This window comes from Leucoraja erinacea, chromosome 9, assembly GCF_028641065.1.
Source record: "Leucoraja erinacea ecotype New England chromosome 9, Leri_hhj_1, whole genome shotgun sequence".
Lineage (NCBI taxonomy): Eukaryota > Metazoa > Chordata > Chondrichthyes > Rajiformes > Rajidae > Leucoraja > Leucoraja erinaceus.
In genome coordinates, this window is record NC_073385.1 from 60634547 (window position 1) to 60651264 (window position 16718).

The 16718-nt window shown below is 40.7% G+C and overlaps 1 protein-coding gene across 3 annotated transcripts in view; it reads right to left on the reverse strand.

Moving 5' to 3' along the window:
• Positions 1–1450: 1450 nt before the first annotated feature.
• Positions 1451–16718, reverse strand: part of rad51 (RAD51 recombinase) — a 32425-nt gene continuing 17157 nt past the window's right edge. For 2 of the 3 annotated variants that reach the window (XM_055640962.1, XM_055640963.1), the window contains exons 5-10: positions 10123–10214; positions 9573–9667; positions 7983–8096; positions 6765–6894; positions 3953–4074; positions 1451–2631 (exon numbers count right to left, since the gene is read on the reverse strand). In XM_055640962.1, coding sequence (XP_055496937.1) covers positions 2508–2631; positions 3953–4074; positions 6765–6894; positions 7983–8096; positions 9573–9667; positions 10123–10214 — 677 coding nt within the window. In that variant the 3' untranslated portion in view covers positions 1451–2507. The remainder of the gene's footprint in view (positions 2632–3952; positions 4075–6764; positions 6895–7982; positions 8097–9572; positions 9668–10122; positions 10215–16718) is intronic. The other variant, XM_055640964.1, reaches the window with a different exon arrangement.

Consider the following 16718-nt stretch of genomic DNA (forward strand, 5'->3'; position numbering starts at 1 on the left):
TGGAGTTATTTTTTTTCCTTAACGAGGAGATTGTATTGCATAATCATAGTTACAACGTTCTGTAAAGATCAAAACTGCTCAGCAGTTTGCAAACATCAATAAATTGATCATCAAATTATATTATCATCCATATCCATGACACAATCAACAATGATCCAGAATCCCCATGGATATGTGTTCCCTCTCCAGGGACATACAGGCATGGACATAGGCTTGGAAGTGGGACAAGTATTAATCTGGGGCAGAACCCTCAACTTCCCACTGCCTGGACCCTTGAACGGCCATCTTGGCCAGGCTCAGGAGCAAACAGGCAGGTAGATGCTCCCCCGCCGACTGACCCTCCCCCCTCCACACCAGGTAACCGAAGACCAGAATGTGGGGTTGAAATTCAGCCAAAGTTTGAGGAGCAGCCCTTCAGATTCTAAAACAAGGACTGCAACATACCATATTCACGTGGAATACTGTCTCATGGAGAGGCAGAGAGAGAGAGGCAGAGAGAGGGAGGCAGAGGGTTGAGGTCCCGACCACTGGCCAAATTTAGTGCCTTCCACCATAGTGATGAATGCTGTGGTGGATGTTTATGTTAAATATTTTTATTGTGTTTTTTTTCATTGTACCGTTGCTGGCAAATTCATTTCACTTGCACTTTATGTGCAAGTGACAAATAAAACTGATATTGAACCGTGGTGGCCAGCCCCTTCAAGGTCAGCTGCAGGTGGCACCGCTGGGACACAAAGATGGCTGGGCGAGGAAAGGGACATCGGTTCGTGGGCTGATCCGGTCGAAGGCCCTGCAGGAGCATGGGGGTTAGCTGGATCGGGAGCCGCTCCATATTCACGTGGAATACTGTCTCATCGGGAGAGGCAGAGAGAGAGAGAGGCAGAGAGAGGGAGGCAGAGGGTTGAGGTCCCGACCACTGGCCAAATTTAGTGCCTTCCACCATAGTGATGAATGCTGTGGTGGATGTTTGTGTTAAATATTTTTATTGTGTTTTTGTGTTTTTTTTCATTGTACCGTTGCTGGCAAATTCATTTCACTTGCACTTTATGTGCAAGTGACAAATAAAACTGATATTGAACCGTGGTGGCCAGCCCCTTCAAGGTCAGCTGCAGGTGGCACCGCTGGGACACAAAGATGGCTGGGCGAGGAAAGGGACATCGGTTCGTGGGCTGATCCGGTCGAAGGCCCTGCAGGAGCATGGGGGTTAGCTGGATCGGGAGCCGCTCCAGTAGACTGAGCGTGCAGAAGGCCTGGACTTTAGAAATGGCACCAAAACATGGTGACTGCATGTGTAAATGTGCAAAAAGAACTTCACTGTGCAGTTGCACATGTGAGAAATAAAGCATCATTGAACATTTCCTACGTGGATTGCGGAAGATTCTAATTAAAGGAAAATTATTTTACGCAGTTCACATATTTCCAGTGCAAAAGTCAATAATGCCAAACAAGATTTGAACACTTAAATTGTCAAAATAGTTTATTTGTATGTATATCAAATTTGCATTATTTTTAATTTGCTTATAAAAGGTAAATGACACCTTGGCGCACACACCATAAAGCATTGCAAAATGATGTTTCCAGAATTGTTTTCACTGTTACACCAACAGAACTATGCATCATTTTTTACATCCTTGAGCTGTATTAGAAGCAACAGACACAAAAAGGGAATTAGCTTTTTAATGTTAGTTTTAGTTTTTTTAGTTTGAGAGATTCAGCGTGGAACCAGGCCCTTCGACCCATCCAGTCCCCGTCGACCAGCGATCCCTCCACATTAACACTATCCTACACCCACTAAGAACAATTTTTACATTTACCAAGCCAATTAACCTACATACCTGTACGTCTTTGGAGTGTGGGATGAAACGGAAGATCTCAGAAAAAACCCACGCAGGTCACGGGGAGAACGTACAAACTCCGTACAGACAGCACCCGTAGTCGGGGTCGAACCCGGGTCTCTGCCCGTGCATATCTTTGCTGAATAGTTGCATACTTTCATCCACTACTAAGATAAGGTGAGCCATTTTAAGAAGGATGTTCCATGGTTATCATATGGTTCATTCGTCCTGCATCCATAAAGCTCTGCAACCCTCAAGTAGCATTGCATCCGGCACCAGTTATCATGCCTCGAGTTCCACAAGTATTCCATTTTATTACCAATCACTTCCACAGCAGTGATCTATCAAACCACTGCCTCAAGTTATTTAAACTATAGCTGGTCAATCAGAAAATGATTTAAAGCAAACTCAATAAATCTGTGTCCAACATAGTCTTCTCCGTGCCTTTCACCTCATCCAGACAAAATAACCTGAGAATAAATTATTCTCCCCTTGGACCCACTTTACCATTGAATCTGTCTAGAACATTTTCCAAACTGGAAACCAGTTAAATGTTCTAAACACAACTCTCAACATGTAGTGTGAAGTGATAAAATAGCATTTCTGATTATCCTGAGGGGGTTCCTTGTTGTCGATAGCTTTCAGCACAAGGCCAGGAAATGTCATACACATTTAGTCTTTGGCATCACCAACTCCATCAGGGTTGATAGCAAACATAGCCTCTGCCTCAGGCAGACAGGGGGAGTCGTAAATTTTACAGATCCGTGTTTCACCTCGACCTTTCCTCAAGTACAATCTGAAAAAGAAATAATGGACAGGTGGACAATGTGGAAAATCTGTTTAAGGAGAAGCTGAGCCGTAACAACGACAATGGTAAATACCTGTTTGAGAGCTAACTTGCTATCAATAAGAATTATGTTACAATTGGGCTTCGCCATATAGAATTCAGAAGATGCATAGGATGGAACTGCAGATTCTGGTTTAAACCGAAGATAGACACAAATCTTCATGGTGTAACTCAGCAGTTCAGACAGCACCTCTGGAGAAAAGTAATAGGTGACATTTTGGATAGGGACCCAAATTCAGTCTCAAGAGACTCAGGCGCAACTCTATCTTCTATACTCAAGCGCAACTCTATCTTATCATATGTTGACCAAATCATCCCTGAGATCATTCTCGTAAACCTCCTCTGGACCTTCTCCAACGCTAGCACTCCTCAGATATGGGGTCCAAAACTGCTCACAATACTTCAAATGTGGTCTGACCAGTGCCTTAAAGCCTCAGCATTGCATCCCTGTTTTTATATTCTCTCGAAATAAATGCTCACATTGCATTTGCCTTCCTTACTTCCAATTCGACTTGCAAATAACTTTTGGGAAATCTTGCACCAGCACTCCCAAGTCCCTTTGCGCCTACGATTTCTGAATTCATTGCCCATTTAGAAAATAGTCTACGGCTTTATTTTTATGACCAAAATGCATGACTCCGCACTTTGCTATACTGTATTCCACCTGCCACTTCTTTGCTCACTCTAATGCCAGCTAAACATTTGTCTTGACGATTGGATCAACATCATGATGAGATTAGTTTAACTTGGCATCATGTTTTGCACAAACATTGTGGGCCGAAGTTCCCATTCCTGTTCTATGTTCTTCACTTATTTATGAAGCTGCACCCTAATCACCATTCAGCATTTACCAAATTACAAGTTGGCTACTTAATTAAGAATCATAGTTTGTTGAAAAATCATTGCACATTTAGTCAAATGTAGTGTTTAGATATTGATCATCTGGGAAAGGTATGAAAATATATCTTAAAGGAGCCAATGCATCCAAGTATGGATAGGAAACAAATAAATATTGAGGATAACAGCAAGTACAATTACATTTATAACAATACGTATGCTTAGACTCTACATTTTAGATGCAAACAGTAAAAAGCAAATTAAGGCAAATTATCAACTCTATCATCTAGAAACTCATGAACAAAATTTTAAATAGTTTTACCCAGGCAAAGAGTTAAACATCCTGTCAGCGTGATAAAAATACAGATGTCTGCAAATAAAACACATCTGTATTCACAGAAGGTGCAACGGTCATATGATAAATCCCATCTACCTTGTTGTTGATGCATGGGCAATAATGTTTCCACCAATTGGCTTTTTTGGATCTGCAGAAAACATGGCCGCACCATCAACCTGGGCCACCACCTGGTTAGTTATTACAACAGCTATCCCAAACTAGAAAACAATAACAAATATTACCATATGACAAACCCAGTAAATTACCAATTATACAAATCACAATTATTTTCTTTCAATTTCCACATCACCTTTGGGTTAAATAAATACGTTCAAATGGAAATTTTAACATTGTCAGAAGCCAAAGTAAATGAGGTTTTTCCAGTTGGGCTATTCCCACAAAATTACAAAACCCTGAGGCTGTGGCACAGTTCATTTAAAATAGTAAGAACTAATAGTGACAAGGGATTGAGGTACCTCAAACATATTGTATACCATTGACTGCAAGCATGTAGCCCGCTAGTGCCAGAAAAGGGTTTTTTTCTGCTTTTCAGTAATCAAACCCATTTCTGGTCCAATGTCAACATGTATAAACAAAATCAGCTCCCTAACATGCAGTAAGATGCATTTTAATCTACTATGAAAACACACTAATAAACAAGTACATTTATCTGAATGGTGGCCGATTAGGAAAAGGGGAGATGCAACGAGACCTGGGTGTCATGGTACACCAGTCATTGAAAGTAGGCATGCAGGTGCAGCAGGCAGTGAAGAAAGCGAATGGTATGTTAGCATTCATAGCAAAAGGATTTGCGTATAGGAGCAGGGAGGTACTACTGCAGTTGTACAGGGTCTTGGTGAGACCACACCTGGAGTATTGCGTACAGTTTTGGTCTCCTAATCTGAGGAAAGACATTCTTGCCATAGAGGGAGTACAGAGAAGGTTCACCAGACTGATTCCTGGGATGTCAGGACTTTCATATGAAGAAAGACTGGATAGACTCGGTTTGTACTCTCTAGAATTTAGAAGATTGAGGGGGGGACCTTATAGAAACTTACAAAATTCTTAAGGGGTTGGACAGGCTAGATGCAGGAAGATTGTTCCCGATGTTGGGGAAGTCCAGAACAAGGGGTCACAGTTTAAGGATAAGGGGGAAATCTTTTAGGACCGAGATGAGAAAAACATTTTTCACACAGAGAGTGGTGAATCTCTGGAATTCTGTGCCAGAGAAGGTAGTTGAGGCCAGTTCATTGGCTATATTTAAGAGGGAGTTAGATGTGGCCCTTGTGGCTAAAGGTATCAGGGGGTATGGAGGGAAGGGAGGTACAGGACACTGAGTTGGATGATCAGCCATGATCATATTGAATGGCAGTGCAGGCTCGAAGGGCCAAATGGCCTACTCCTGCACCGATTTTCTATGTTTCTATCTTTGGTTTTGTAAGAACCATGCTAATTAATAACTTTTATCCTGCCAATGAAATCCCATGATTACATACAACAAAAGAAACACGCTTAAAACTGACGAAAATTGATATGTAACAAAAGTGATTTCCTTCGGATAAGTTATTGATGATTTTGGTCAATTACCACAGAACAAACAGAAATATTATCAGTAAATGTTCATACATGGAATCCTTTGCCACAGGAATTCGCATGGGATTTAGGGATGCAAAAACACAAATCAAATCATGCAAGAGAAGAAATATCCAAAACAGGAAGAAAGAAATGGACGTTGTGAGATAGTCGTTTAGGTTATGAAAAATGGCTACTACAGAATTCACAATTTACTACCCAAAAAATTTAACATACGTAATTAAATTTACTCTCACAGAATATATGAGGAAAAGAACGAAACAGAAATTGTATTATGTTTCACCTTGTGTTTTTTTAAATATATGGCCCGTTTTCTGAGAATACAACACCTCCCACCCCCATCTCAGTAAAGCAGGGATGCTGTAGAACAGAGAGCACATGGTAAGATAAAGGTGAGAGAGGAAAGATTTAACAGGAACCTGAGAAGCAACATTTTCACTCAGAAACTGGTGGACATATGGAATGAGCTGCTCGAGGGGGTAGTTCAGGCAGGTACAATAACATTTAAAAGACACTTGGACAGATACATGGATAAGAAAGATTTTGTGGGATATGGGCCAAATGCAGGCAAAAGGGGATTAGGCCACAAATGGAGTATTGCATCCATCTTAGGTCATGACATTCCCAGAGAATGCGAGGATTCTTGATAGAGTACGGAAGAGATTTACGAGGCTGGCTCCCAGAATGAGGGGAGTTCAACTGCAAGGTTAGACAGAAGAAGCCAGGGATATTCTCCTTATAGCAACGAATAATGAAGCGAGTTGATAGAAGTAGGCCAGATTATGATAGATTAAATTGATTATGATAGATTAAACACAGAGAAATCCTCCTCTTTAGTGAATGGCTTGAAGATAGGGTACACAAGTTCAAAGTTTTGGATACGAGGATGGGGAGCCAGGCTTGTGAAGTGAAACTGGTTTAAAAACGCAATAAACACATGATCTGGAATGCTGCCGACTGGGTTGGGTGATTTCAAAAAGGAATTGGATAAGCACATTGGATAATCACGTGCAGGGTTACAGAGTGAATGCAACTGCAGAACATCACGTGCACTAGGATCAGATATTATTTATTGAGAATTCATGACACCCCATTACACCTTTCACGTTCATCATTCATGTAAAATTGATAAGCTCAAATTCAGTGCAGTTGCATTTTCTGATTCCCATGCTGTTGTGCAAACATGATTTAAATCTTCTCTGCAATAACACCAACCAATACCATACCTTACCTCCCCCTAGTTTAATTACTTGGCATACAAATCGAATACAAATATGTAACCCAAAAAATGTTAATACAAAAGTGCAAGGCTTACCTCATCTGCCAGTCGCAACAACATTCGTAGAAACCGTGCAAGATGCATCTGCCTAGCAGCTAGCTCGCCCCTACCAGAGTAGTCGGTCCTGTACAACGCTGTTGCACTGTCCACAATTAACAAGGCATATCTAGAGGGAAATTAACTTTAAACAACTTTCAACAAAAGCAGCTTTACTCTCGATAAGATAGGATAGAAATAGTCAAAGGTAATAGTGTGCACTATTCTAATTTTCAGACAGTTGCATTTATATTGTAATCAAAACAAACTGCAGATGCTGGCTATCTGAAATAAAAGTAGAAAATACTGGCAATGTTCACTAGATGAGCCAGCATCTATGGAAAGGGAAACACAGAATTACTTTGAGTCAAAATTTTGAGGCACAAAATTATTGAAGGGTGTTTGACGTGAAAGGTTAATTTTGTTTCTCTTTCCATAAGTAATGACATTCCTTTATGGTACTGTCTACCATTAAAGGCCCCTCTATTAGGGAAGGTCCGCATACAAACATACAGGACTAGGTCCTCAAATCTGTCCATGATTAAAAAAATTGTGGCTGTTCCGATTGTACCCTCAGTTTTGCATGTTATGTTAACTGTGGCAGCCTTTCTACACTATAATCTAAAGTGCATTTACCTCCACCATAAATGTATTCCACCATCTTTTGAATAAATTAATGAAAGACAAAAAACAAAAACTCACATCATATGTGTTCATGGGAACTTGTTTTTAAACAGTAACGCCTATTTTAAATTCTCCTACAAGAAACATTTTCTTCATATCCTCCTGTCAAGATCCCTCAGCATCTTGTATGCTTCAATCTAGTTCCTGACTCTTCTAAAAGTCCAGTGGACACGTCCTCTCAAATAAACCTTTTCTAAAGTGCTTTCAATGCATTTATATCTTTCTCTAAATAAGAAAACGAATATTGCACACAATTCCAAAGGTGGTCTCACCAGTGCCCTCGGCAGCTAATCCATAATTTTTATTCAATTCCCCTCTCAAATAATGTTGCTTACTTTTTTTTATTACTTGCTGTACCTGCACTCTATAGTCTTTTGCAAATCATACACTAAGATACCGAGACCCTCTGCATCTCTTAGCTCTTCAATCTTTCACCATCCCAAGAATGTGCTTCTTTATTTTTCTTGCAACATGGACAATTTCCCATTTTTCCCCACATTGTACCTTTGTCCACTCATTCAACTTTAAAGGTACCTGGATTCTGTCATCATGGCAGATGCTTGATACAATAGTTGGGTCTGATGATCAGTGTTGTAAGCCCGAGCATATGCAACATTGTCTAGAACATTACTTCCCGAAAGGTTGTATCTGACAAATGCAAGAAATAAAATGTAGACATTAAATTGATAAAATGCTGATTACATAAATTGGTTCATTACATAAATACAGACATGTTTTTATGACCAGCAGAGGATCAAAATCCTGTCAAACTTTTTTTGCCAACTACCTCTCATTAAAGTGTTCACTGACATCAACATCCTATATTTTTAGGTTAAAAATTTACTAGAGGAACTCAGTTGATTCGGCAACGTCTGTCCAAGGAAGTTGGCAGACAGTGCTTTGGGCCTCTTCGACTGATGGAGTAGAAAGGACAATGGCTGATAGAGATAAGAGAGGTGGGGCAAATATCAGCAAGTAATAGGTAGATTTAAACAGGCAGAGGTCGACTGGCAGATGTCAGGTTGGGGGAAAAAACAGTGAAGGGAATAACAAAGGTTGCAGGTGGATGACAAAAAGGTGCAAATTACGGAATCTGATAAGGAAGAAAGGTGGGGAGTGAAATGTAGAACCACGAAGAGGGAAATAACATAGAACGAAACAAAGGAACAGAGGTGGTGGAAAGGAAAATGGGAGATTTGGAATATGGAGGTGTGGGAGATGAATGAATAGAGATGGTCGAAGGGAAAAAAGAGTGGGAAATCTGGAGGGAGATGGGAACATGAGATGGGGAGGGAATTAAACAGAAAGTGGAGAATTCAACAAACAAGTCGGTATGAAAATGGAAAGGGGAATTAAAATGACACGAAATACTAACGCTAAGACTTCTGCCCTGTATTCTTGCAGCCGCTGAAACTCGCAGTCTCTCGTCATTTTAATTATCTTACTAAAATATATCATTCTCCTTTCTCATCTACAAAACTAGACATGGTATTCCATTCGGTTCCAATATCACAGGTCGAGTACAGCAATCTAGCATGGTAAAATTTGATCTGGACATGTTTCTTTTCATTTAAACATGGGCTTTGTATTTTACAACTGTCAAGGGAGGGATCGGGAATCTCTCTCACTCTGTTCTCCATTTCCCTCTAATCCTCCATTTAAATTGTTAGACCATCAACATCTACTTTCCATCAGACCAAAACCTTAACCCACTTATCTTGTGTAGGAAGGAACTGCATATGCTGGTTTAAACCGAAGATAAAAAGCTGGAGTACTCAGCAGGTCCTTGGTCATGTGCAAAACAAAATTAAGGCAATATATTTTTTAATGCTGTTCTCTTAAACCACTAATACATTTCATGTTTAGTCCAAATGCAGAGGATAAATCTCTAGTCAAATGTTTTAATAAAACAAAGCCTATGGCTGCACACGTCATGCTGCACCTCCTTCACCCAAGACACAAATTAAATAAGTTGGCTGCATAGATTGGTTTGGGATTTTCTATTTTAAGAAGGAAAACGAGGGAAGAGACAAATAATGGAAAATGGAGTTGAAACATTCATCCACTCTAGAATTTTCTTAATTTTTTTTATTTACAAGAACATAACTGAATTGCAATACAAACCTCTCAGCCACAGCAAGGAGGCGCTCTGGGCGGAATGTACCTTCGGTATCAATATACATAGCTTTCCCTTCACCTCCACCACGGTCAATGGGTAACTGCAAGTCAGTAAAGCAGAGGAGGAAAAAACAATACACTTTCAGTAAGGCAGAACAAGAATTCCTTTAGTATCACAGCTTCATCATAAATATTTACAGGTAGGAGGTTTTTAAAGGCTTTTATTCTATACTTGGCCGCCCACATGTTGAACAAGTATCACTGGCACAAGATATAAATTCTCACATTGGTGGCCTACAATGTTAGAAAGGCAGGGTACACAAAATTGCTGGAGAAACTCAGCGGGTGCAGCAGCATCTATGGAGCAAAGGAAATAGGCGATGTTTCGGGCCGAAACCCTTCTTCAGACTGAAGGGTTAGAAAGGCAGGGTATGTTCGTCACCTGACATATGTAAAATCAAATAAAATGTCTGGTGGTGGAAGAATAGTATAGCAGCAGTCAAAGAAATTTAGAAAAGCGACTTAACTGAAGTATTAAAATGTACATGTTAGATACCTGACACGTCACTGCCATTGTATGACAGAGCTGGGTCTTTCCAGTACGAAACTCTCCAAACATCTCTGTGATTGAACCAGTCTCTATCCCACCTGAAACACCAAAAGGAGGTCTTGGTATCACACCAAATAAAACAAATCTTTATCCAAAAATAATTCTTATTTAATACAAGAATCATTTTTTAAACAATATTTTTAAACCAGACTTTGAGCACACTGGATCGAAATAAATGTTTAATCTATTATGTTGCCGAGGGACAATTATAGATAACCATATTTCCATAATGCCCAAATGATTCTTTCAGTCACATGAAAACTGAAGGCATAAGGTAGGCAATAGGGTATGGAGACCGAATAACCATGCTATCTTAGTTAGTCTAACAATACACTAAGAATCATTCTTTAATTGCATTGCTTGGTTATGCTTTACTTGTAAGAGTGTAGCCAAAGGAGGCATAAAGAAAAACAACTCGAACTACACTGAAATCAAGTCTTCAACATGGTATAAAATGTCTTGAAGAACATCAAGGCATTAGAAGAAAAAATTTGACATCAAGTTATCCAAGGAAAATTTAAGGGCAAATACGATGGTTAAGAAATTAAACTGTGGTATGCAGTCCATATTGACTCATTATCTCTTCTGCCAAAGTTTATCACTTCACAGTTCCCAGTATTAAATTTTACCTTCCACTTTGCTAACCATTCAACCAGTCTATCAATCAGAGAAATAAACGAAATATTTTTATCCATGCTGCAACTCGTACCAGTTCTCATTCACCCACCGTTACTTGTGCTTGTTTTCTGGTTCAATATTGCCTCAATTTTAAACATTTCACCCAGGATCTTAAATCTCTGTTACTCTGAACTGTATTGCCTTCCACCACAGCGAAGAACTCTGTGGTGAATTGCTGTGTTGAATTATGTTGTGTATTGCGTGCTTTTTTAATTGTAAGGATGCATGGTAAATGACATTTCACTGCACCTTATGGTGCTTGTGACAAATAAATTTGAACTTTTTGAACTTCCCTCTCCACATAGTGGTGGGATTGGATTGGGGAGAAAAGTATACAGGTATAGTACAAATAGTGGATTGCAAAAAGGGCAGCTATATTTGACGGGTATAATAAGAGTTGCAAGTCGTTGAATATAGCACGCACATACTCATGCACACAGTTAAAATAATGAAACATATGTGACTGGAAATGGTATTTGCCAGTGATTTGCTCTGGAGCTCATATTTCAATGAAATAAACAACATTTGACATTGTAGTCTGTTCAGGACACCAAATCAAAGTCAAAGTATCCTTTATTGTCATTCAGACCTTTTGGTCTGAATGAAATTTCGTGCCTTGCAGTCATACATCAGTCAGGCAAATCAATGGACAGTTAAATTATTAGATGGAAGCGAAACATTCAAATTAAATGTGTGGCCAAAAATGTGGTAGAGGTAGGTACACGAGCAGGAAGTTCAGGGTGCTGCACTTTTAGTTCAAGAGAAACAAAGCAAGAACCCATTAAACGCTTTCAAACATCCAGCACATACAAAAAGGGCATATCTGTGTACGGAGTGGCCGAGGCTGGTGCCCCCGCAGGTCTGAGCCTCCAGCGGGCAGGTCGGAGCGTGGGTCTGCAAAGCCCGCGGCTGAGGTTGCAGACCCACGACCATCCGTCTGTGACCATCCGTGCCTGGTTCGACAGAACCCTTGGCAGGGGCCTGAGGACCCGGCGGTCGATGGGGGCGCCGATCGATGGACGAACATGGAGTGAGGATGCCGCTGCCGGGGAAAGGAACACAGGTGGATCCAGTGTGGGGGTTCGCAGTGATGGAGAGGGGGAAGAATAATGGAGAACCCAGCATTACGGGGGGGGGGGCGGGGGGGGCACTGTGAGGGTAGGGTGAGAACAAAAGGGGCCTGGCACAGATACTGTCTAACTTTGCCAGCGCACACATGTGGTGACCATTTGCATACCGTGGGTGTGCAAGCAAAGAATTTCACTTTGACTTGTCACATGTGACAATAAAGCATTCATTCATAGAAATGGGTTATCATTATATAATTTTGGTCTCAACATGTGTTCAGTCCTCATGAACACTTTTTGGATAGAATTAATTAACTTGATAAATAGCTTTACCTGCCCTTGAGCTAGACACAAAAAAAACTGGAGTAACTCAGCGAGACAGGCATCATCTCTGGAGAGTAGGAATGGGTGACGTTTCAGGTCGAGACCCTTCAAACACTTTCAGCCCTTCATAGAAACATATAAAATAGGTGCAGGAGTAGGCCATTCGGCCCTTCGAGTCTGCACAGCCATTCAATATGATCATGGCTGATCATCCAACTCAGTATCCTGTACCTGCCTTCTCTCCATACCCCCTGATCCCTTTAGCCACAAGGGCCACATCTAACTCCCTCTTAAATATAGCCAATGAACTGGCCTCAACTACCTTCTGCGGGAGAGAATTCCAGAGATTCACCACTCTCTTTGTTTTCCTCGTCTCGGTCCTAAAAGATTTCTCCCTTATCCTTAAACTGTGACCTCTTGTTCTGGACTTCCCCAACATCGGGAACAATCTTCCTGCATCTAGCCTGTCCAACCCCTTAAGAATTTTGTAAGTTTCTATAAGATCCCCCCTCAATCTTCTAAATTCTAGCGAGTACAAACCGAGTCTATCCGGTCTTTCTTCATATGAAAGTCCTGACATCCCAGGAATCAGTCTGGTGAACCTTCTCTGTACTCCCTCTATGGCAAGAATGTCTTTCCTCAGATTAGGAGACCAAAACTGTATGCAATACTCCAGGTGTGGTCTCACCAAGACCCTGTACAACTGCAGTAGAACCTCCCTGCTCCTATACTCAAATCCTTTTGCTATGAATGTTAACATACCATTCGCCTTCTTCACTGCCTGCTGCACCTGCATGCCTACTTTTAATGACTGATGTACCATGACACCCAGGTCTCGTTGCATCTCCCCCTTTCCTAATCGGCCACCATACAGATAATAATCTACTTTCCTGTTTTTGCCACCAAAGTGGATAACCTCACATTTATCCACATTATACTGCATCTGCCATGCATTTGCCCACTCACCCAGCCTATCCAAGTCACCTTGCAGCCTCCTAGCATTCTCCGCACAGCTAACACTGCCCCCCCAGCTTTGTGTCATCCGCAAACTTGGAGATGTTGCATTCAATTCCCTCGTCCAAATCATTAATATATATCGTAAATAGCTGGGGTCCCAGAACTGAGCCTTGCGGTACCCCACTAGTCACTGCCTGCCATTGTGAAAAGGACCCGTTTACTCCTACTCTTTGCTTCCTGTCTGCCAGCCAGTTCTCTATCCACCAGTCAGTTCTCTATCCACATCAATACTGAACCCCCAATACCGTGTGCTTTAAGTTTGTATACTAATCTCTTATGTGGGACCTTGTCGAAAGCCTTCTGAAAGTCCAGATATAACACATCCACTGGTTCTCCCTTATCCACTCTACTAGTTACATCCTCGAAAAATTCCATAAGATTCGTCAGACATGATTTACCCTTCATAAATCCATGCTGACTTTGTCCAATGATTTCACCACTTTCCAAATGTGCTGCTATCCCATCTTTAATAACTTCGTAACATTCTCTGCAATTCCTAACCTACCTCAGCCTTCACAATTAGTGCCTGAATCGGTGCATTCTAACAGTGTTGGTGACACTTGCAAGTGTCCAAGGCTCCAGCTTTTGACTGATAAACTTCCCTTCAACCAGAGCATGAACTCCAAAGTTTAGGACAAATAATTTTAACAATTGGCTAATCATCTAGGACTCCATAAACAAGTATTGTACAGTTAACATTTCTGCAGATGATCACTTGTTTGCAGTAACCAGTCTCCTTCACTAGTTCAGCCAACATGAAACTTTAAATTTATTCTTGGCAATACCCTCGGCAAACAGAGAAAAATGTAAATTAAAAGGAGGAGGGGGATTTGGGGGCAGCAGTAGCTGCCGCCTCCAATTAACTTTCATCTGTTCTTGCTTTCACCTCCAACCCAGTTATGAAGCTTCTGGCACTAAACGGGTTAGATCTCATCATGCAAACATTTTGGAAAGCTGGCTTTGGAAGCAAAAGTTAATGCTGTACAGCTTTCTTTGGTGCTCTCAAAAACTTCCCAGCAGATGATCTACCAAGTTTATTTCATGGGAGCTCTTGCAGCCTGGGGTACAGCTTACACAAATATACTGAGCTAGACATAGGAACAAAGAGGTATAACACTGATTGCAGTCTATAACTTCCTGTACTCAAACTTAATTAAGGCCTTTTACAAGATAAAGCTCCTCACTTATTTGTAAAATATTGATAATCATTGGTAACTGCAATGACCATTAATGCTATAAGCAATAGAAAAGATAGTTGAAAAAATTATTTGGGTGCATTACAACAACGCAAATAGCACAACCAAGACATCCAACCCATTGTCAGAAAAAATAGACAATTTATGAATTTGTAACATATATGACATAACTCCACTGCTATTTCCTTATTCACCCAGAAAATTATCCTCTTTTTCTGCAAAGGACTACATCTGTCCTCGATTGCCTTTCTAAGGGATCTAGAGGCTTTTGCTAGCTTACTTTCATGTTCTACCTTTCATTTGCATCATTTTCTTGATAGAACATTCCCAATCCCCAATCTTCCTGCATTTTTCTGGCAATGTATCAATTTTCTTTATAAGAATCTCCTTTAGAAATAAAAATAACTAATTTCCCTTGTAATCCATAAACCATTTCTTAATTATGCTGTTGGCATACAATGTATATTTATGTCAAATCATGCATAATTTCTTTAAATCTTCACATTTCCTGTCTGTTATCATATTCTCAATGCAGTTTCCTAATTTACCTAACTCTTAACTTTTATGCCTACATAACTGCTTTGTTTAGACTAAAAACTTTGGCTTCAGACTGGACTATAAAACCTTAGAATATTAAATCAGCTTCAGTTTCTTCCCTTAACATTCTTTTACACAAATTAACCATTTCTTATTACGCCATACAGTATCTAAAGAAGCCTGTATTCTAGTTAGTTCCACTCATGTACACTCCAGGAATTAATTCTGTACATTGCTGGGACTAATTCAATTGCCAAGTCTATACATAGATTAAAATTCCATTGATTAAAGTATTAATCATTGCACACACATCTCATTGTGTCATTTATACTGCGCCTTATATTAGAACTACTATTTGGAGGCACTTAGGCAAGTCGTACAAATATTTATTTTCTTGCAACTTCAGTTTCCTTCATGTCCTTCCTATTTCCCCCCCACCTCACAAGGACATGTCAGTTGATCGGTTAAATGGCACATGTAAATAGTTTCTTATGTCTCATTGAATGGTAGAATCTAGGAAGAATTGATGGTATATGGGAAAGATATAATATAACTGAGTGCCCAATGGTCAACATGGCCAAAGGCTGCATTTCCTTGCAGTATAACGCATATGTTTATTTCCTAGCTTTAGTCACCCTAGAAATTGTAATGTCAATTAGATCACATCTATTCCTTATTTGTTAATTCATCTACCCCATTGCAGATTCAATGCATGTCTACTGATGCACTGCCGTTCTCGAGTGAGTGCCGGCTGAAAAGATGCAAGTAAAAAATAGTTATTCTTTGATTTGCATTTTAAGAGCAGTCACCTATAATCCCCTGCAAGGATTAACATTAAGGCAGGTGTTTTACAGTTTTCAATTAATGATCAAGGCTGCAGCAGGTCATCTTGCTCATTTGGGAACATGGATGCCCTTTTAAAACAGATGGGGACCTCGGACCATTGCTACGAGAGGTTGAAGATGCCTATGGAAACTCTAGCCACTTGGTCCACGGGTTTTGTGAATGAGGCCAAGTACATCAGGGCTGGGTACTTTCTGAGCATTCACCTTCGAGAAGGATCTTCTGATGACAGCCTTGGAAACTAGGTTCACATAGTCGTGGAGCTTGTGAAGGTACATTGTTCTCTGTTGATACTTGCATCAAGCTTAACCAGGTCACGGTCACTTAAGCAACCCCATTTCACCAATGTAAGAAGTGATGGTCGCAAGTGCTGGTCGCAAAGCCTCAAGTTTCATCCAAGACTTCTGGTTAGGGATCACTGGGATGGGCTTCACGGGAACACGCACGTCCACACATTTTCTTATGAAGTTGGTAACACCCATAGTGCTTTTGTTCAGGTTCATTGCCGAGTCCATTCTACCAATTCCAAGCAGTCATGAAGTTGCTCCTCTGCCTCCCCTTGGACTGGCAGTAACAGAGTTTGATCCTTTAGTACTGTAGGAGACATCCTAATGGTAGTTTGGATGTGTCTTTGTCAAGCCAGCCATGTTAAGTCCCTGGCAATGATGGAGATGACAGGTACTCGGTCTGGTGTTTGTTGACCATGCAGTTTCATTCAAGTGCTAGCCAAACAGTCTGCCAAGGGCAGATCAGACACTGCAGTCATGACAATGGAGGGAGTTGAAGGGCTGCTAGATGTTCCTGGACGGTCACTTCCAAGCACCACAATGGGTTTGCTATGAGAGGTCCTACCACCTCTCCCTTATACCAAATACATTAT